The 22240-nt window shown below is 36.8% G+C and overlaps 1 protein-coding gene across 8 annotated transcripts in view; it reads left to right on the top strand.

Annotated features, from left to right (window-relative positions):
- CCDC171 (coiled-coil domain containing 171) overlaps window positions 1-22240 on the top strand; it is a 316432-nt gene that overhangs the window by 131192 nt on the left and 163000 nt on the right. For all 8 annotated transcript variants that reach the window (XM_073880818.1, XM_025887898.2, XM_073880822.1 and 5 more), the window contains 2 exons: window positions 17109-17613; window positions 18653-18769. In XM_073880818.1, the coding sequence (XP_073736919.1) occupies window positions 17109-17613; window positions 18653-18769 (622 nt within the window). The remainder of the gene's footprint in view (window positions 1-17108; window positions 17614-18652; window positions 18770-22240) is intronic.

Consider the following 22240-nt stretch of genomic DNA (forward strand, 5'->3'; position numbering starts at 1 on the left):
ATGGAGTCCCATAGTATGTAGCCTTTTGGGTCTGACTTTTTTTCACTTAGCAAAATATGTTTGGAAATTATTCATGTTGTTGCATATATCAGTAGCTCATTCCTTTTTACTGCTGAGTTATATTCCATTGTATGGATGTACCACTGTTTGTTTATACTTGCTGATGGGCCTTTGAGTTCTTTTTATTTTCTAGCAATTATGACTAAAGAACCTATCGTGGATAGGTTGTTGTGTGATCATAAGTTTTCTTTTCTCTTGGGTAAATACTTAGAGGATTGTGATTTCTGGGTTATATGGTACGTACATATTTATAAGTTATATAAATGGTCATATGATAAAAACTATGAAATTGTTTTCCCCAGTGGCTGTACCATTTTGAGTTCCCACTAACAATGTAAGGGAGTTCTAATTGCTCTGCATCTGTGCCAGCATGTGGTTTCATAATTTTTTTTCCTTTTTAGATAGTCTAGTAGGCAAGGAGTGGTTGTGGTTTTAATTTCCATTTTCCCTAATGAATAATAATATTGAATGTTTTTTTCCTATGCTTTTTGCCATCTGTATATATTCTTGGGTAAATGATCTGTTCATATCTTTTGCCCACTTTTTAATTGGATTGCTTGTTTACTTGTAGCTGAATTTTGAGAATTATTTATATATTCTGAACAGAAGCCATTTGTCAGATAGGTGATTTGCAAATATATTCTCCCATTCACTTAAAAGTACTTTTGCAGAACAAATGTTAGAGGTCCAATTTTATTGTTGTGTGTGTATTCCTCTGGTTTTCCCAGCACCGTTTGAAGAGAATATCTTTTATCCATTAGGTATTCTTGGCTCTCTTGTCCAATATTAGTTGACTGTATATACCGGGATTTAATTCTGGGCTCTTTATTCTGTTTCATTGGTCTATGTGTCTGTTTTTGTGCTAGTATCATACTGTTTTTATGACTATGGCTTGCTGATGTTATGATCCTATATATAGAAAACTTTAAAGAGCCAATCAAAAAACTGTTGGGATTAATCAATGATTTCAGTAAAGTGGAAGGTTAAAAGAATCAACTAACAGAAATCATGAAATATTGGAAAAAGAAGTAAAGAAAACTATCCCATTCACAAAAATCATAAAATACTTAGGAATAAATTTTACCAAAGAAGTGAAAGATCTCTACAATGAAAACTGTTCAGACTTTGCCCAAAGAAATTGAAGACACAAACAAATGGAACGACATCCTCTGTTCATGGATTAGAAGATTTTACATATTGTTAAAATGGCTGTACCACCCAAAAGCCATCTACAGATTCAATGCTTTCTCCATCAAAATACCAAAGGCATTCTTCACAGAAGTAGAAGAAACAACCCTTAAATTTGTATGGCATCACAAAAGACCATATTAGCCAAAGCAGTCCTGAGAAAAAAGAACAAAACTAGAGGTATCACACTTCTGATTTCAAACTTTCCTATCCGTGTTATGAATTCACTTTTACTGTTTTTTTTCTTCTTTTTCCTTTTTAAAAATTTAATTCAATTAATTAACATATAATGTATTGTTAGTTTCAGAGGTAGAGTTCAGTGATTCATCAGTCTTATATAATACCAGTGCTCATTACATCACATGCCCTCCTTAATGTCTATCCTCCAGTTACGTTATTCCCCCACCCCCCCCCTCCCCTCAGCAATCCTCAGTTTGTTTCCTATGATTAAGAGTCTCTTATGGTTTGTCTTCATCTCTGATTTCTTTGTTTTATTTTTTCCTCTCTTCCCCGATGAGCCTTTGTTTTGTTTTCTTAAATTTTTGTTTTGTTTCTTAAATTCCACATATGAGTGAGCTCATATGATGATTCTTTCTCTGATTGACTTATTTTGCTTAGCATAATACCCTCCAGTTCTATCCACATTGTTGCAAATGGCAAAATTTCATTTATTTGATGGCTGAGTAGTAGTCCATTGTGTGTGTGTGTGTGTGTGTGTGTGTGTGTGTGTGTGTGTACATACATCTTCTTTATCCATTCATCTGTCAGCGGACATCTGGGCTCTTTCCATAGTTTGGCTATTGTGGACATTGCTGCTATAAACATTGGGGTGCAGGTGCCCCTTCAGATCACTACATTTGTATCTTTGGAGTACATATCTAGTAGTGCAGTTGCTGGGCTGTAGGGTATCTCTGTATTCAACATTTTAAGGAACCTCCATACTGTTTTCCAGAGTGGTTGCACCAGCTTGCATTCTCACCAATGGTGTAAGAGGGTTCCCCTTTCTCTGCGTCCTCACCAACATCTGTCGTTTCCTGAGTTGTTAATTTTAGCCATTCTGATTGGTGTGAGGTGGTATCTCATTGTGGTTTTGATTTGGATTTCCCTGATGCCAAGTAGTGTTGAGCATTTTTTCATGTGTCTGTTGGCCATTTGTATGTCTTCCTTAGAGAAATGTCTATTCATGTCTTCTGCCAGTTTCTTGACTGGATTATTTATTCTTTGGGTATTGAGTTTGATAAGTTCTTGATAGATTTTGGATACTAGCCCTTTATCTGATTAGACATTTGCAAGTATCTTCTCCCATTCTGTCAGTTGTCTTTTAGTCGACTGTTTCCTTTGCTGAGCAAAAGCTTTTTACCTTGATGAGGTCCCAATCATTCATTTTTGCCTCTGTTTCCCTTGCCTTTGGAGATGTGTCTAGCCAGAAGTTGCTGTGGCCAAGGTTGAAGAGGTTGCTGCCTGTGTTCTCCTCTAGGATTTTGATGGATTCCTGTTTCATATTTAGGTCTTTCATCCATTTTGAGTCTATTTTAGTGTATGGTGTAAGGAAATGGTCCAGTTTCACTCTTCTGCATGTGGCTGTCCAATTTTCTCAACACCATTTGTTGAGGAGACTGTCTTTTTTCCATTGGACATTCTTTTCTGCTTTGTCAAAGATGAGTTGACCATAGAGTTGAGGGTCCATTTCTGGGCTCTCTATTCTGTTCCATTGATCTATGTGTCTGTTTTTGTGCCAGTACCATACTGTCTTGATGATGACAGCTTTGTAATAGAGCTTAAAGTCTGGAATTGTGATGCCACCAGCTTTGGTTTTCTTTTTCAACATTCCTGTGGCTATTCAGGGTCTTTTCTGGTTCCATACAAATTTTAGGATTATTTATTCCAGCTCTGTGAAAAGAGTTGATGGTATTTTGATAGGATTGCATTGAATCTGTAGATTGCTCTAGGTAGCATAGATATTTTCACAATATTTTTTCTTCCAATCCATGAACATGTGTCTTCCTCAATTTCTTTCATGAGTGTTCTATAGGTTTCTGAGTACCGATCCTCTCCCTCTTTGGTTAGGTTTATTCCTAGCTATCTTACGGTTTTTGTTGCAATTGTAAATGGGATTGACTCCTTAATTTCTCTTTCTTCTGTCTCATTGTTAGTGTATAGAAATGCAACTGATCTCTGTGCATTGATTTTATATCCTGTCACTTTGCTGAATTCTTGTATGAGTTCTCACAATTTTGGGGTAGAGTCTTTTGGGTTTTCCACATAGAGTATCATGTCATCTGGGAAGGGTAAGAGTTTGATTTCTTTTTTGCTGATGTGGATGCCTTTTATTTCTTTTTGTTGTCTTATTGCTGAGGCTAGAACATCTAGTGCTCTGTTGAACAACAGTGGTGAAAGTGGACATCCCTGCCATGTTCCTGATCTTAGGGAAAACCTCTCAGTTTTTCCCCATTGAGAATGATACTCGCTGTGGACTTTTTGTAGATGGCTTTTGTGATATTGAGGTATGTTCCTTCTATCCCTACACTGTGAAGAGTTTTAATCAAGAAAGGATGCTGTACTTTGTCAAATGCTTTTTCTGCATCTACTGAGAGGATCATATGGTTTTTATCCTTCTATTAATATAGGGTATCACATTATTTGATTTGTGGATGTTGAACCACCCTTGCAGCCCAGCAGTAAATCCCGCTTTGTCATGGTAAATAATCCTATTAATGTACTGTTGGATCCTATTGACTAGTTTCTTGAGAATTTTTGCATTCATGTTCATCAGGGATACTGGTGTGTAATTCTCCTTTTTGATGGGGTTTTTGTCTGATTTTGGGATCAAGGTAATGCTGGCCTCATAGAAAGAATTTGGAAGTTTTGCTTCCATTTCTATTTTTTGAAACAGCTTCAGTAGAATAGGTATTAGTTCTTTTTTAAATGTTTGGTGGAATTCCCCTGGGAAGCCATCCAGCCCTGGACTCTTGTGTGTTGGGATATTTTTTTTTTAAAGATTTTATTTATTTATTTGAGAGCGAGAGAGAGAGTGAGAGAGAGCATGAGCAGGGTGAAGGGCAGAGTGAGAAGCAGACTCCCTGCTGAGCAGAGAGCCCAATGTGGGATTCGATCCCAGGACTCCGGGATCATGACCTGAGCTGAAGGCAGACACTTAACCAACTGAGCCACCCAGGCGTCCCTGTTGGGAGATTTTTGATTACTGCTTCAATTTCCTTGCTAGTTATCAGTCTGTTCATGTTTTTTATTTCTTCCTGTTTCAGCTTTGGTAGTTTATACATCTCTAGGAATGCATCCATTTCTTCCAGATTGCCTAATTTGTTGGCATATAGTTGCTCATAATATGTTCTTATAATTGTATTTCTTCAGTGTTGGTTGTGATCTCTCCTCTTTCATTTCATGATTTTATTTATTTAGGTCCTTTCTCTTTTCTTTTTGGTAAGACTGGCTAGGGGTTTGTTGATCTTATTAATTCTTTTCCTAGTTTTGTTGATCTGTTCTACTGTTCTTTTCTATGGTTTCTGCTCTAATCTTTATTAATTCTCTTCTCGTGCTGGGTTTAGGCTTTATTTACTGTTCTTTCTCCAGCTCCTTTAGGTGTAAGGTTAGGTTGTGTATTTGAGACCTTTCTTATTTCTCGAGAAAGGCTTGTATTGCTATGTACTTCACCCTTAGGACTGCCTTTGCTGCATCTCAAAGGTTTTGAACAGTTGTGTTTTCATTTTCATTTGTTTCCATGAATTTTTAAAATTCTTTAATTTCTTGGTTGACCCATTCATTCTTTAGTAGGATGCTTTTTAGTCTCCATGTATTTGAGTTCTTTCCAAATTTCTTCTTGTGATTGAGTTGCCGTTTAAAAGCATTGGGAATAATCCCAGTCTTTTGGTATTGGTTGAGACCTGATTTGTGACCCAATATGTGATCTATTCTGGAGAATGTTCCATGTGCACTGGAGAAGAATGTGTATTCTGTTGCTTCAGGATGGAATGCTCTGAATTTATCTGTGAAGTCCATCTGGTCCAGTGTGTCATTCAAAACCCTTGTTTCCTTGTTGATCTTCTGCTTAGATGATCTGTCCATTGCAGTGTGTGGGGTAAGTCTTCCACTATTATTGTATTATTATCGATGTGTTTGATTTTGTTATTAACTGGCTTATATAATTGGCTGCTCCCATGTTAGGGGGATAAATATATACAATTGTTAGATCTTCTTGTTGGATAGACCCTTTAATTATGATATTGTGTCCTTCCTCATCTTTTATTACAGTCTTCAGTTTAAAATCTAATTTGTCTGATATAAGGATTGCTATCCCGGCTTTCTTTTGATGTCCATTAGCATGATAATGCTAATGTATTGATGACAGTGTATTGATGGGACTTGCTTTTTTTATCTAATCTGATACCCTGTGTCTTTTGATTGGGGCATGTAGCCCATTTACATCCAGAATAACTATTGAAAGATATGAATTTAGTGCCATTGTATTGCCTGTAAAGTCACTGTTTCTGTATATTGTCTCCATTCCTTTCTGATCTATGTTACTTTAAGTGAAGAGAGACCCCAAAAGTAAGTATTTCTTGCAGGGTTCATTTAGTGATCACAAATTCTTTTAGTTTCTGTTTGTCTTGGCATCTTTTTGAGGATTTTGAATGACATCCTCACTGGATACAATATTCTTGGCTGCATATTTTTCCCATTTAGCTCCCTGAATATACCATGCAAGTCCTTTCTGGCCTGCCAGGTCTGTGCAGATAGGTCTGCTGCCAGTCTGATGTTTCTACCCTTATAGGTTATGGACCTCTTGTTCCGAATTGCTTTCAGGATTTTCTCTTGGTCTCTGAGATTTGCAAGATTCGCTATGATATGTTGGGGTGTTGACCTATTTTTATTGATTTTAACGGGGGTTCTCTGTGCCTCCTGGACTTGAATGCCTATTTCCTTCCCCAGATTAGGGAAGTTCTCCCCTATAATTTGCTCTAATATACCTTCTGGCCCTCTCTCTTTCTCTCTCTTTCCTCTTATCTGGGATTCCAATTATTCTAACATTGTTTCCCTTTATGGTATCACTTATCTCTGGAATTCTCCCCTCATGATCCAGTAGTTGTTCATCTCTCTTTTCTTCAGCTTCTTTATTCTCCATCATTGGTCTTCTGTATCACTAATTCTTTCTTCTGCCTCATTTATCCTAGCAGTTAGAGCCTCCATTTTTTTGATTGCACCTCATTAATAGCCTTTTTGATTTCGACTTGGTTAGATTTTAGTTCTTTTATTTCTCCAGAAAGGGCTTCTCTAGTGTCTGCTATGCTTTTTTCAAGCCCAGCTAATGTCTTTATAATCGTTATTCTGAACTCTAGTTCTAATATCTTACTTATATCCATACTGATTAGGTCCCTGGCAGTCAGTACTGCCTCTTGTTCTCTTTTTTGAGCTGAGTTTTTCCATCTTGTCATTCTGTCCAGAGAAGGATAGATGAATGAGAGAACAAAATACTAAAATGGCAACAACAACCCCAGAGAAATATACACTAAACAGATCAGAAGAGCCCTAAAACAAAAAACAAAAACAAAAATTAAAACAAAAGAGAATATAATCAGACAGGTGAACAGAACCGAGTAATACGCTGGATCCTGTGTGTATTTTGGTCTGTTAGAAATAAAAACTTATATATATATATATATAGAATTAAATAAAAACTTATATATATATAGAATTAAATACATCAAAAGAATAGAATGTAATTGTAAAGATGAAAATTTGAAAAGACTTTAATAAAAAAGGAGAAGAAGAAGAAAAAAAGAGAGAATATGATCAGACAAGTGAAGAGAACAGAGCCATACTCTAGATTCTTGGTGTATTTTGGTCTGTTGGAAGAACCTGCATCCCAAAATTGTAAAGAAAGAAAAACTTATGCTCCTCCTGGGATCTGCTGATTGTTGGGTCCCTGCTGAAGAGCAGTGGCCCGACTATTCCGCAGTTCACGGTTTATGGCAACCCCGAGCTGAGAGCCCACTCCTCGGCTCTGTCTTTGCAGCCTGCTTCCCACTCTGATACCTGGGAGCTCTGCTGCACTCAGGCACCCCCAGTCTTCCTGTGACCTCAAGGATTCTGAGACCACACTGTCCCACCTAGAGTTCTGCCCAGCTTCACCACATGAGCACCTTTCCGGCAGGGATGTTCCTCACTGGAGCAGACTTTTAAAAGTTCTGATTTTGTGCTCTGCTTCTTCTTCTTCTTTTTTAAAGATTTTATTTATTTTTTGACATAGAAAGAGAGACAGCGAGAGAAGGAACACAAGCAGGGGGAGTGGGAGAAGGAGAAGCAGGCTTCCCACTGAGCAGGGAGCCTCATGCGGGGCTTGATCTCAGAACTCTGAGATCATGACCTGAGCTGAAGGCAGATGCTTAACTAACTGAGCCACCCAGGTGCCGCAAGTAGTTGCTTTTCTATGTGTAGAGTTGCAGCTATTCCTTTCTTAGATCTCCAGTTGAGTACACAGGTGTTCAGAATGATTTAATAGCTATCTTACTGGATTCCTGGGGCCAGACAAAAAAAACTAAGGTGTCCTACTCCTCTGCCATCTTGGACTCCTCCCCCAACTCACTTTTATTCTAAATATGCAGGAAGGCATAGCAGTTCATTTTCCTAACTAAGGGAATCAATGATCACAAATGCTAGTGTTTTAAGAGAGTCTCTCACTGAAGACTTTTTCCTGAAGAACATGTGACACCCTAGGCTTTGATCCATGGGTATGCAATTTGAAAGTATCATTTTCATTATTCCTAAAGTACATTAATAATATATATTGTCATATTGTCTATATTATTTATATACATATTTGAATTTTTGTAAAATGTAATTGAATAGATAGCAGCAATTCATTTGGGTTTTATAGTTGGTAAATTGCTATTATAATGCATATTATGGGATGTATAAATTTTATTTTAGGAAATTTTATTATGATTAATTCTATATTTCTTTTTTCCCCCAGAGCTGCAATGCAAATAACATTATTTTCATTTTATATTACTTAATGTATTTTCAAAAACTATATTGATAAGAACATAAAGAAGAAAAATCCACAATTGTTGCATAGGATTGTAGGTCGTAGAGGATGTTTGGTGTTAGATGAGCATGGCTATTACAAGAGGCCATCTGCTGGAAAATAAATGACTTATCTATAGAGCCCTGTGTTTAATGTTTGGTTATTGTAAAGAAATGGCTAGTAAAAGGTTAAATAAAAAACAATTTTTGATTCAAATTGTTTTTATCTGAAAAAACGTAGGAGAGTTATTTGCAAGATTTTTGAATGTGTAAGCTTTAAAACAATTAGTGAGAATGCTATTAGATAAATGATACTTGTAGAACAGGGAGCTTGGTTTTAGTATCACAGCATGTTTTTAGCATTAGGTAAAATGTGCTGGCCATGTGGTTGGGTAACTCTTAAATTTAAATACTTTGGAGCCATCATGTAAATACATCTCAAACATGTATGCCTACTGAAGCACCTGGACAGAGTGCCACATTAATTCTCTTATTAACTTTGCTTTTGTTAATTATTTATGTTCTTTTATCTTTTCTATCTGAAAAAATGGAGTTCCTGGAATAAGAACTCCCTTAATAGAAGTAAAGATTTTTGCCTGTTAGTTGTATGGTTAACCTTCATGTAATATTTATTGTAAACACTTTAGGTTTATTTGACATCTTAGTAAAATCAAGTGAGTTGAGAATGGAGAATAAAAATCAAAGAAATTCAGGTTCATTATAATATATTGCATTTTATTTCTCTTGTATGACAGTATTAAGAGTACATTTGGCAAGAACGGATTAGTGTTATTAGATGTTGAAACTTTTTTTCTTTTTAATTGGATTCCAAAAATATTCCAAGCTTAGCTTGTTTATATGATTGGAGGTGATATGTATACATGGCTGCCTGGAATGATGACAGGGAGTTAGTTTGACACAATCCTGTGCACACCATGCATTGATGGACTCTGAGTTGGTGTGAAGTCCTTTGCTTCTGAAATAATTGCTTTAGAATATTTTTTTTTTAGTAAGGCTGTCAGTTGAATTGCACAATGCTCAATAGATTTTTCAGTGCTTTTTTTTATAACTTTGTGCAATCTCCTCTTACTCAAGCCCCACAACAACCATGTGAGATAGGTCATTTAGGCATCATTTTTATTTTACAAACGAGGAAACCAAGGTTCAGAGAACTGATACCAGTTGTTTGTGTAGCAAGAAAGTTCTAGAATTGGGATTAGAATAGAGGTAACAGATGTAAAATGGTCAGCCCCTTGCTTGGCATTTAGAAATTGCAAAGTGAACGTTATGTGCTGTTTTAATACATTTTCATCATCCTGATCTTCCAGGCCTTTTTGCATTATGCTACAACACCATTTCTTTTAATATATGCTGTTTTTGTATATCAAATAATACCTGAAAATGGGTCTAGTGACAGTTCAGTTTCATATTTCTTGAGCTTGCATTTCCAAGTGATTCTTGATTAATGGTTAAATGTGATAATGTATGAAAAACCAGTGACACACTGTCAGCCACCCACAGATGCTAGTTCCCTTATCTCCTCTTTCTCTCAGACTTTTTTTCCCAGAGACTGAATTTTTAGTATATTCTATTGCAAAATTGCTATTGGTAAGAATATCAAGACACCTTTTATATAATGTATTTAATATTAATAAAAATATACTTTTTATGTTATATACCAGATATATAGGGCACTGTGTTCCATGCTGTGGTATTAACAAAGCGATATAGTCTTAGTTCTTTCCTCAAAAACTGTCAACTTTAGTTGGGAGGTCATCCCTTAAACACACGAGAAATTAAATAATATAGGGTTTATCACAACAACTTTGTGTAATTAATTCCCAAGAGGATGCTATGAACTTAGAAAAGGAGGTGTCAATATTTGAAGTTTTTGTAGAGGAGACTGGAGCCAACCTGGGCGCTCTTGCCAGGGTCTGAAAACCCACAAGGAAGGGAGACCTGAGGTGGGTCAGAATTGAGAGGTGGTTGCTGACTTATCAACAATCTGACGTTGTATCTTTTAATTTTGCCTATGTTGACACCTTTATTCTCAGTCTAAGGATAAGGAGAACTCTCTGTCCTTTTGAAGGTTTTGCTTATCCAAAGGGCACTTTATAATTTTTACTGCTTTAGAAACAAGAATAACCAGAGGCACAGACCATTTGGGCACATAATATTTTTTGCCATGCTAGACTTACAAAATAAAGATAGTTTTTTTAAGTTAAGTAAATAATCAGTATGGGATTTGAATATATATATGAAGGTCAGATAGTGGAATTTCTAGGTCATATGATAACTCCACATTTAACTTTTTGAGGAGCTTCCAAACTGTTTTCAAAACCTGCTGCATCATTTTAACATCTTCACCAGCAAGGTGTGAGGCTTCCACTTTCTTCACAACATGTGCTTTGTTTTTAACAGAGAAGTATTTACATCATAAGATAAGCAGGTGAATTTATTATATTTTAAAATATTACCATTGCATAAAAAGACAAGGTATGCAGCTTATAAAAATAAGACATTTTTAAATGAAGTCCTTTGATGTCTATGTATCATTGAATGTCCAGTTTGCATTTTGTCTTTTGCCAACATAAAGAATAAGAACTCAGGAAGCAAAAGTGATAAAAAAGAATTTTACTCTCTAGGGAAGTGTCTAATTTCTGGCCCAGAGTCTCATAGTTCATGGAGCACTGTAAGGCGTCCCACGGAGCCTGTGTATTTCAGGAAGTAAGTGCATGATTCATTAGGCAAAGAGGGTATCTGCCCCCCCACCCCCATTCATTTTGGATGCACTTTGAATTTATCAGACAGTAGAGGAAAGCTAGTGAAATTATATAGTATTTTTGATATGCCAAAGAAATCTGTATAAAAGATATCCATACTGTATTTTTTTTTTTTATTTTTAGTTCTTCAAGATAAAAGTGTTGTTTTGGAGGAATTTGCAAATGTTATTTTTGAAATTAAACACACCAAGGAGCAGGTTATTTCAGTACTAGGAATGCTTTTGTCCCATTTGAAGGCGATGTTCCTTATGTTTGCTTTAAAAATATTGGCCTTCAATCTCCTTGGGTAAAGAACAGGATTTTTTTTTTAAAGGGAAAAATTGCTCTTATTGCTGTTTCCAGTGTTACCATCAAACAAGCTTTGTTCTTCAAGAATAATTCACTATAAATAATACAGTACCTCTGAAGGTCCCTGTGGAATATCAGAATTAATTTTAAAACAGAATTCTGACATGTTGATAAGTTCCAAATTATATTTGGAAATTATATCTTTTTCTCGATTATATTTTTCTTCTCCTTATATTTGTAAAGCTTTTTATCCATTTGGTATACATTCAGTGTCTATTAGCAAAAAACTGTGCTTAGCACCAAGGAACATCTTATAAAGGATTATTTAATTTTTTCAATATTTACTAAATACCTACAGGGCATAGAACACTGTGACAGGCACTACAGTAAATACTTCCTGGCTTCTAGGAACTAGCACTCTTTTGTATTGGAGGGAGAATAGATATACACACATGAAATAAGTAAGTAGCAGTGTAGGAATTAAATGTCTGAGTGATACAAGTTCAGAGAAGGTCAAGGTCAGTGTGAGTAAGGATTATAGTGAAAGGTGTCATGGAGTAGATAGACCCTGAAATGGGCTCTGAAGATTGTTAGGATTTAAATAGTGTTAGGGGAGTTGGAAGGCCAAGGACCTGGGGGTGCTAGAGAACATGGCTAAATTGTGAGAAAGAGGGGTGAGTCTCATGTCTGGATCGTGAAGGAGCAGACCATTCTCTCCTTTTTCATCAGGTTGAGGATCCCAGGAGAAGGTGAAATCTTTGCAGCATGAGGCATGTGGGGGTGTTGTGACTTGAGGAGAGAACCTTGGTTCAGTAAAGACAGAGGTTAAACAATAGGATTTGACTGACCTAATGTGACAGTAACATCGAAGTGGGCATGAGTAGCTGAGGGTGAAGAGCTGGAACTAGCATGGGTAGCTGTGGAGATGGATCAGGGTATATTTTGCAGGTAAACCCAACTGTATTTGCGGATGGCTTTGATTTGGAATGTAGAGGATAGGGGGAAAGGAGGTATTAAGACTGACTAGGGCGCCTGGGTGGCTCAGTTGGTTAAGCGACTGCCTTCGGCTCAGGTCATGATCCTGGAGTCCCAGGATCGAGTCCTGCATCGAGCTCCCTGCTCAGCAGGGAGTCTGCTTCTCCCTCTGACCTTCTTCCCTCTCATGCTCTCTCTTTACCATTCTCTCTCTCTCTCAATGAATAAATAAAAAAAAATCTTTAAAAAAAAAGACTGACTAGAAAGTTTTTGGTTTGAACACTTGGGTGGATGTTGGGTACCATTTATTGATAGAAAGAGGATTATTATGGATATGTTTAGGAAGCAAATCAATAGTACTGGACTGGTTACTTTAGCTTAGAGGGCTTTGGGGTAGCTAAGTGGAGAGGCCTATGGGGCAGTTAGATCTGTGATTCTGGATCTCAGTGGAGACAGTAGAGATGCAGAAATGTAATTGTTAAGAAATGAACAAAACTGTCATTAAGTACTAATGTTATTGAGGTTTTTGTGTTGTTAATATTTGTTAATAAGAGCGTTAAAAATTTAAATATTTAACTTCATTATTCCTAAATCTTTAATTCACCCTGCTAATTAATTCTAGTCATCTAGTTCAATATTGGTCTGATTGTTTTTTTTAAAAGATTTACATATTTATTTCAGAGAGAGAGAGAGTGTGCAGGGGGAGGGGCAGAGGTAGAGGGAGAGAGAAACTCAGACTGACTTCCCGCTGAGCACAGAGCCCATGGGACTTGATCTCAAGACCCTGAGATCATGACCTGAGCCAAAACAAAGAGTTGGACGCTTAACTGACTGCACCACCCAGGCACCCCTTGGTCTGGTTTATATTTAAAAAAATAACAATTGATACCTGGTATCTTGATTATAATTACTTAAACCAAGAATGACAGAGGACAGCAGAGTTATTAGACAATTAAATAGTATTTAGAGATTATTTATTTTTACTTTTAAATTTATTTTTTAAAGGATATATACACCCTTTTGTTTATTTTTTTTATTAGTTTCAGAGGTAGAATTTAGAGATTATTTTTATTTATAAACAAACTTCATATGTATTCTTAGTCCTATTTTTACTGTTCTAGCAATCTGTGAATGGCATCTCTTTCTTACAATACAAATCATAGGAATCTCATGAAATCAGCCGTAGTGGTAGTAATTAATAGTAATCAGCACTTTTAAATGTATAAATCATTACAAGTGATCAAAACTTGGGGGTCATAGAATGACATGAGGATCTTCAAAAGTTGCTTCTTTTATATTACCACTGCTTCTACCAGGCAGTTGAAAATGAAAACTGGCTGTGGAAGTCCGGAATCCCAATTCTGTTTTTAAAACATTACAGCTGGTTCCTGGTTTTCTCTTCATCGAGAGAAATGGGGTGTTTTGGGTAGTGTATTTCAGATTTTTATCCATTTCTCACCACATTTTGATTAATCTCTCATCCTCATCCCAGGACTGCCAGTTTCTGGTTGCCATTCTAAAATGCTGTCAGCTTCAACCTGAGGCCCTAAAGTGGGCCAGCTGTATACGGTAGAAGAGTTTGAGGTCTATCATGTGCTAAAATTAACTAAATCTTTTCCAGAATGGGCTTGCTTTACTTCCAGCTCTCTTTCCTTTTTATTTTAATTTTTAAATTTTTATTTTGTTTATTTTTAAAATTTTAATTCCAGTAGTTCACATACTTTCAGCTCTCTTTCAGCAACCCATTTGATTTTGACCAATGATTTCACGTTTTATTTTGAAATATTTAAAATATTGTTAGCAAATATATCTCATCACCATTTTTTTGTTGTTGTTCAAAAAAAGTATTTTTTGTTGAAAACACACTTCTGCCTGAGACTTTGAGAACTGTGAATGTGTACATAGGTAGCCACCTGGAATCCGGTGAGGTTAATTTTTATGTCTCCTACCTAGCTATGGCCAGTATGCCTCTTTTATCTTGGATTTCCTAGAATTTTCCTGTTTTCCCCTCTAATTGAACTAATGGAATTGATTGTAGAGAAAATACGGAGTTAACTGTTATAATTTCTATTTGCTCGTCTCATTCCATCCCTACTCCCTGCAACTCTACTGCTACCCTTGGCAGTCTTTATTAGGATTTCTGATTCTCCCACCCATTAACTAAAGCAGAGCAACTTCCAGGATCTTATGGGTACTCATGGCTTTCCAGATAGTTTAAATTCCGTAGCTTAACCATCTCTTATCTACCTACTTGTCAATTTTCCACCATTCTCCTCTTCTCTTCAGGCGTTCTGAATTGTTTGTGCTTCCTTAGAATAATTATCCTGTTTCTGGCTCTTCTTCTTCCACACACTGGTCTTCCTGCCTTCTTTAGCCACAATTCAGGTCAGTTTTCCCTTTTCTTAAAGGTTGCTTCCCTTAAAAGTGTGTCTCACATCTGCTTCCAAGCAGTCTACTTGGTTAGAGCTTCTCAGAGTTTCTTGCTTCTTTCAGCTGCTCCCAGTGGGACACCACTTCCTTTACAAGTGTCCTTGTATGGAGCTCTGGGACACAGTCCCGGTGATGAAATCCTGCTACCACAGCTTGGCCAGTGGTGGAGATGCGGTTGGGGCAAGCCACAGTTCCTTTATTTCCTGGTTCCTTTGTTTTTCACACTACCATCATAGATACGGCTGGGTCAGACTTTAGAGAAGAGTTGGATTAAATAAAGGGAATTATAATATAGAAACATTTAAAACCATGGCTAAAATACAGTTTTTCCCCTGCCCAAGGGAAAGCATCCAGGAAGTTGAATGAGTGATATAAGTAATATAAGCCACTCTCCTTCAGAGAGTGGCTTCTTGTTGACTTCCTTTACTCATTCGTACTCAGGACTGTACCTCCGAGGGCCTTTTTCTATTCACTGTGCACCTTTTGGGAATCTCATCCCCTAGCCATGGGGTTGGATTTGGCCCAAGAGTTATTTTTCTCAGCAGTATATTTCTACAAGTTTGAATTTGTTTGGCTACCGCATATCAACATTGTCCACGGTAGGCTTTGACATCAAATCTTGAGGAGTAGGCAAGAGTTTGTATTATTTTCTCCAACTCTGATCATTAAATTCTTATAGGATAGCTATGATTAACTTCCTTATCAGTAGGTTTTTTTGTTAATTCTTTCTATTATATACCCCACTACCTTTGTCATATCCCTCCAAAAGCCTGTCAATATCATTTTGCGCAAACTCCCTTTTGTGTACCTCTGGCAATCTGGCAGAGTTTTATCATAGCATTGTGCCACAATAATTGATTTGCTTGTCTCTTTTTCTAGCACATGGAATTTAGTGAGTAATCAGTAAATGTGTATTGAATGATAAATGAATCAGTAAAGGAAATTGGGATCTGTTATCTTCTGAAATTTACTCTACCCCAGCAGTTCCTTAATGATTAGGCATAAGATTTCATAGAGAACTAGTTTATTTTCTAGCAATTAAAATATGTTGTCTGCCGTTGAAATTTCTTTGTGTTTCAAAATTGTTTTGGATTGCAAATCCCTTGATGAGGGAAAAAGGATCAGAGAACTGCTGAGGCCCAGCTTACAGTTAGTTATTTCTTCCCACCGCTGGATCTGTACTTTGTTCAGTGTTCTGTCTTGGGAAGGTAAGAAAGAGCTGATATGAGAGAGTTTGTCCTGAGAATCAGTTTGTCCTCATCCAGTAAATGGCAGTCAAGTGCTATTTGTTGTATTTTTTTCTTTTTTCTTTTTTTTTTTTTAAGATTTTATTTATTTATTTGACAGAGAGAGAGGCAGTGAGAGCAGGAACACAAGCAGGGGGAGTGGGAGAGGGAGAAGCAGGCTTCCCACTGAGCAGGGAGCCCGATATGAGACTCGATCCCAGGACCCTGGGATCATGACCTGAGCCAAAGGCAGATGCTTAACGACTGAGCCACCCAGGCGCCCTGTTGTATTTTTTTCTTAAAGAGTTTATTTATTTATTTGAGAGAGAGAGAGTGCACATGGTGGGGGGGAGGGGCAAAGAGAGAGGGAGAGAAGCAGTCTCCCGGCTCAGCAGGAAGCCCAACACAGGGCTCGATCCCAGGACCCTGAGATCATGACCTGAGCCGAAGATAGACGCTTAACTGACTAAGCCACCCAGGTGCCCCTATGTTGTATCATTGACTTAACCCTTTGCTTATTCTGGCAAAATGTAAAGTCTTTTTACATATAGGAAAACTTCTATTGGTGTTATAATTTCTGTTTAAAAGCAGGAAATAAAAGTTAGGAATGGAAGAAGAGAAATTTTCCTTTCTAGATGTGTGCATTTATGTATATAAGTGTACAGGAAATTCATGAAGTACTTTTTAAATTTACATGTTCGATTTTTTTTTTAAAGATTTTATTTATTTATTTGAGAGAGCGAGAATGAGAGAGAGAGAGCACATGAGAGGGGGGAGGGTCAGAGGGAGAAGCAGACTCCCCGCTGAGCAGGGAGCCCGATGCGGGACTCGATCCCAGGACTCCAGGATCATGACCTGAGCCGAAGGCAGTCGCTTAACCAACTGAGCCACCCAGGCGCCCTTTACATGTTCGATTTTATGTGAAGCTTCTATGTAAGAGGATTTAAAAATCAGTGCGCACATTTAGAGCTAAGCCGTTTGGCTCACTGTTGCTCTGTCATACGTATTTTTAGATATTTAGAACATGGATCTCTTGAAGAAGTTGTCAGCAAAAGTTTGTTTTCTTTTCTAGAAGTAATAAGATGACTACGTTTTAAATATTTTATTTGACTTCTTACAGAAATTTCAAGAAATTGCTGAAAAAAATATGGAAAAATTGAATCGTATTGAGAGGTCACATGAACAGTTGGTTCTTGAAAATTCACGCTTCAAAAACATGTTATCACAGACTCAAAGGGAACAAACATCCTTGCTGGCAGCCTGTGCATTGATGGTTGGTGCCTTATATCCTCTCTACAGCCGATCATGTGCCTTATCTACACAGAGAGATTTTCTCCAGGAGCAGGTCAACACCTTTGAGTTGTTCAAACTGGAAGTTAGAACTCTAGCCCAGGCTTTGTCAAGTGTAGACGAAAAGAAGCAAGAGGAAGCCAAGATGAAGAAAAAACCATTCAAAGGATTGATACGTGTATTCCGGAAAGGTGTTATTGCAATTTTGGCAGCAAATAGGCTCAAGATTTTGGGCCAATCATGTGCCTCTCTTTTTACCTGGATGGAAAGTTTCAAAGAAGGTATAGGCATGTTAGTGTGTACAGGAGAGCCCAAAGACAAGCATAAATTTCCAAGTAAGATCATTTATGCTTTTTAAAATCTAAGTTGAAAACATACAATGTGACTGTGTTTAGCTATTATGTAAAAACTTAAACAAAATCATTTAATATGTCAAATCATGTAACACAGTCCCATGTGTATATAGATACGTATGTGTGTATGGGTAAATGTATATTTATTCATAAATTGGTTTTGATTTTTTGTTATGACTATTAAAATTTAAAGAAAGTGGCAAATATAATTTCAAGTTTGTCTAGCTTTATTATATATATATATATTTTTAGCTTTAATATATTCGAATGCTCTTTTCACAGTAAAGTGGAGAGTTTATATAGTGATTTTTCAATTAAGTCAATCCAGAAACTCTGCCCTATTTAAAATTAATTACCGGTATAATTTATTTTCACTTTCTGTGAATCAGTATAAAATGATCAGAGTTAAACATCTATTGAAGAATTGAATGAAAATGAGACAAATGTAAATGTTCCAGTTAACTTTTTTTAAAATACTTGACTATTCTGGGGAAACAATGATTTCAATTTTTAACTTTTTAAAAATCAAGCTATTAAGTAATATAAGCAGAACTAAAGAAAAATTTTCTTCTCTCTTTTTTTTTGAGAGAGAGAGAGAGAGCGAGTGAGAGAGTGCATGAGCAGGGGTAGGGTAGGTGGGGAGGGACAGAGGGAGAGGGAGAGGGAGAGAATCTTAAGCAGGCTCCATGCCCAACGTGGAGTCCGACATGAGGTGCAATTTCACAATCCTGAGATCATGATCTGAACCGAAGTCAAGGGTCAGATGCTTAACTGACTGAGCCACCCAGGTGCCCCATCCTCTCTCTCTCTCTCTCTCTCTTATTTTTGACTTCACCTAATTCATATAATATATAAATAAATTCTCAGTCAAATCTAACATTTCTTGTAGACTTTTCCATACTAGGCAAAGTTCTGTCTACAAGTTTTGATCTATTTTAATAGCCAAACGTTGCTATGAATTTTAAACATGGATTTTAAATGTTTGTAGCATTGCAGGATGGATTTCTTTCTTTTTTTGCAGAGCATCAGAAGGAGCAGTTACGTTGTTTGCAAGCGCTCAGTTGGCTTACCAGTTCTGACCTCCTAGCCGCAATAATCACCTCTATGGCTGAGTTACAGGAAGTCATTGGTAAAACAGGTACGATTCCCTCCTCTAGGTCCTTGCAAAATACACTTACACATAAATCCTAATAAACTGTTTAGGAAGAAAATGTATTTCTTTTCATCTTTCTTTTATTCAGGTACAGAGAAATGATTAAATCTCTAATGATGTAGAGAATTAATATAAATTTTGGTGGGTAATTTTGTCTTAATTTATGGGGAAATTAAATGACATTTCTTGTGAATGTATCCACCTTATTTTTTCCCTTTGTGATCTGATTTTCCCATGGAAATCTCATTAGCTTTTTTATTAAGTAATACTGGTAATGTTCTTGCAAATGTTTTAGTCTTTCTTAATTTCTGCTTCTAGCTATACATTTTAGAAGTTTGAGTAATAACAGAACCAGTAGAAAACTTCTCTCGTTTGGTGATATGTTTTTATTTTTCTGAACTGATTTTAAATAGGGTTAATTTGAATAGTCAGTTTCTTTCCACCAGCCATGGAACCACCTATAATCAGTGATTTCCAAAGGTCTAAAATTTTTTTTCATGACTCAGATTGCAGGATAAGTTTGTGTGAAAGGTTCAATGAAAACTAACTTCTCGAGAATAACATACAGTTACCTACAGGTTAAGCTATGTCATTGGACTAATTATGGTCATTTCAAACACATTAACAGTAAAAATAATATAACGGATTTGGTAACACCTGCTTCATGGAATGTTGTAAGCATTAATGAAATAATAATTTAGGGTGTAGTTTAATTCTTTAGACAAGTCTGCTATATACATGCACTTCATTTATTGTGATTTCACGTATCTAAATCTAGGTTCTTATAGTGGGAAACTTAAGATTCAAAGATTATTTTTAGATTGTGGCCATCAATGTTGGTAAGCTATATGCATCTCTAATATTTTGGCAAAACCTCAATGTACTGGATTTGAAGTCTGAAATAAAAGTCTAAATAAATGTATTTTAAGTATGTTGGCACTATAGCTTCAGAGCAAGATTAACATTCTTTTTTTTTTTTTAAAAGATTTTATTTATTTATTTGACACAGAGAGAGAGAGGGATCCCAAGTAGGCAGAGTGGCAGGCAGAAGGAGAGGGAGAAGCAGGCTCCCTGCTGAGCAGAGAGCCCGATGCGGGGCTTGATCCTGGGACCCTGGGACCATGACCTGAGGTGAAGGCAGACACTTAACCGACTGAGCCACCCAGGTGCCCCAAGATTAACATTCTTGAAAGAACTGAATGAAAGTTTTGGGACTTAGTTTAAAAAACAGATTATTTGTGTTCATCATATTCTTTGTAGGTATGTGAACAATTAAAATAGATTGGTTTCTTAAGCTATGATCCTTTTTATATCATTACTTTATCTTTCCGTATCACTGTGCTGTATATGCTTTAGGAGATAAAAGAAAAATATGACTTGGATCTGGACCTCTAGAAAATATGCACAGTGATTATAGAACAAGATTGACAACTTATGAACCAACTTTAGGCAGAATGTAATCAAGGATTGAATGAGGAAATACTGGTTTTAAATGTAAGAACCCATAAAAGATGCAGCTCAGAGTAGGCTTACGAGTATTGGGAAGGCTTCAGGGAGCCCTATCTGAAGGCTTTACCTGGGCCTAGAATGACGGATAGTAAGTTACAGAAGAGGGACAGCATCCAGATGGAGGGCAGAGCTTGAGCAGAGCTGCAGAGGTGGGAATAAGCATAGAATGGGAAGAGGGACATTAAGGAGATGGAATGGAGACCCATGCCTAGTGCGGCTGGCTTATACATGGTGATAACTAAAATGTGTTTTCTATTATAACTATATTGGAAAATAGTGAGGGAAAAGGTGGATCATTGGCATGGGATCAGATTATAAACTTCTTTTATTTCTTTTTATTTTTTAAAATTTTATTATGTTATGTTAATCACCATACATTACATCATTAGTTTTTGATGCAGTGTTCCATGATTCATTGTTTGCGTATAACACCCAGTGCTCCATGCAGAACGTGCCCTCTTTAATACCCATCACCAGGCTAACCCATCCCCCACCCCCTCCCCAATAGAACCCTCAGTTTGTTTCTCAGAGTCCATAGTCTCTCATGGTTTGTCTCCCCCTCTGATTCCCCCCCTTCATTTCTCCCTTCCTACTATCTTCTTCTTCTTTTTTTTTTTTTTAACATATATTGCAATATTTGTCTCAGAGGTACAGATCTGTGATTCAACAGTCTTGCACAATTCACAGCGCTCACCATAGCACATACCCTCCCCAATGTCTATCACCCAGCCACTCCATCCCTCCCACACCCCCACCACTCCAGTAACACTCAGTTTGTTTCCTGAGATTAAGAATTCCTCATATCAGTGAGATCATCTGATCTGTGTCTTTCTCTGATTGACTTATTTCACTCAGCATAATCAAAAGGAATGAAATCTTGCCGTAGACTTTTTTAAAAAAAGACTTTATTTATTAGAGAGAGAGAGAGAGAGAGAGCATGCACGTGAGCGAGCATGAATGGGGGAAGGGGAGGAGAGGGGGAAGGGCAGAAGGAGATAGAGAGCCTGATGTGGGGCTTGAGCCCAGAACCCTGGGATCATGACCTGAGCCAAAGGCACAGACGCTCAACTGACTGAGCCACCAGGTGCCGCAGATTATAGAGGTTTTATAAAACTAGACAGTGATCTCCCTGAGCACATTTTCCAAAAGTGGACTATTGCAGTATTTTAAAGTTAAAATATTGACACAATGGTTATTTGAGACCCTGATTAAAATATGTGTAGGTAAGACTTATCAAGTAGAAGGTAGACCGAGAGTGGTGTGTCTTTAAATGCTTGCCTACCCCCAGGAACAGAACTGCCTTTGATGTTAGAATCTGCTTGTGATAATAGCTTGAGAAAAGGGCAAGTTCAGGGAAACTTATTTTTAGGAAAGGCTTTAAATGTTGTTGGCTAAAGAACACTAAGTACTTTGGGAAGAGAAAGTGATAGTTGCTTAGAGGGGGAGAATAATTGATGTATTAAAGTCCAGAAGAGTATAGGGAAGAATATAGTTGGACAGGTAAATAATTGAGTTATTATTAGACTAGTACAAAAATGGTCAGTGTGTACCTTTTATGGAGATGGCTTAACAAGCTGGGCTTATAGAAGAAGTCATTCAAAAAATGATGATGGGTTAATATATTACCTTTTCCAGGTAATGTGTTTTCATTTTTATGTGTATTCTAGTAGTAGAAATTTCAGACATTTTAGCAGAAAGGATGGGAAAATATTCTCAGACACTTAAAGTACATGAGAGGTTATTAACAGATAATAATGAGGGTAATAAATGTAAAGCTATAACAGCTTACGTGGTCATGTTGCATTTATAACTCAAGTGTATGAATAACTTAAATATATGGTAAGCATTATCATAGAGTAGAAAGAGCATTAGCTTTGAACAAGGCAGATTTTATTTTGTATCCAGCTCTGATAATTATTAGTTGTATGAAATTGGGCAAGTTGCTTA

Source organism: Callorhinus ursinus, unplaced genomic scaffold, assembly GCF_003265705.2.
Source record: "Callorhinus ursinus isolate GAN/ISIS: 27379988/994484 unplaced genomic scaffold, GSC_fseal_2.0 scaffold39, whole genome shotgun sequence".
NCBI classification, from domain to species: Eukaryota; Metazoa; Chordata; class Mammalia; order Carnivora; family Otariidae; genus Callorhinus; species Callorhinus ursinus.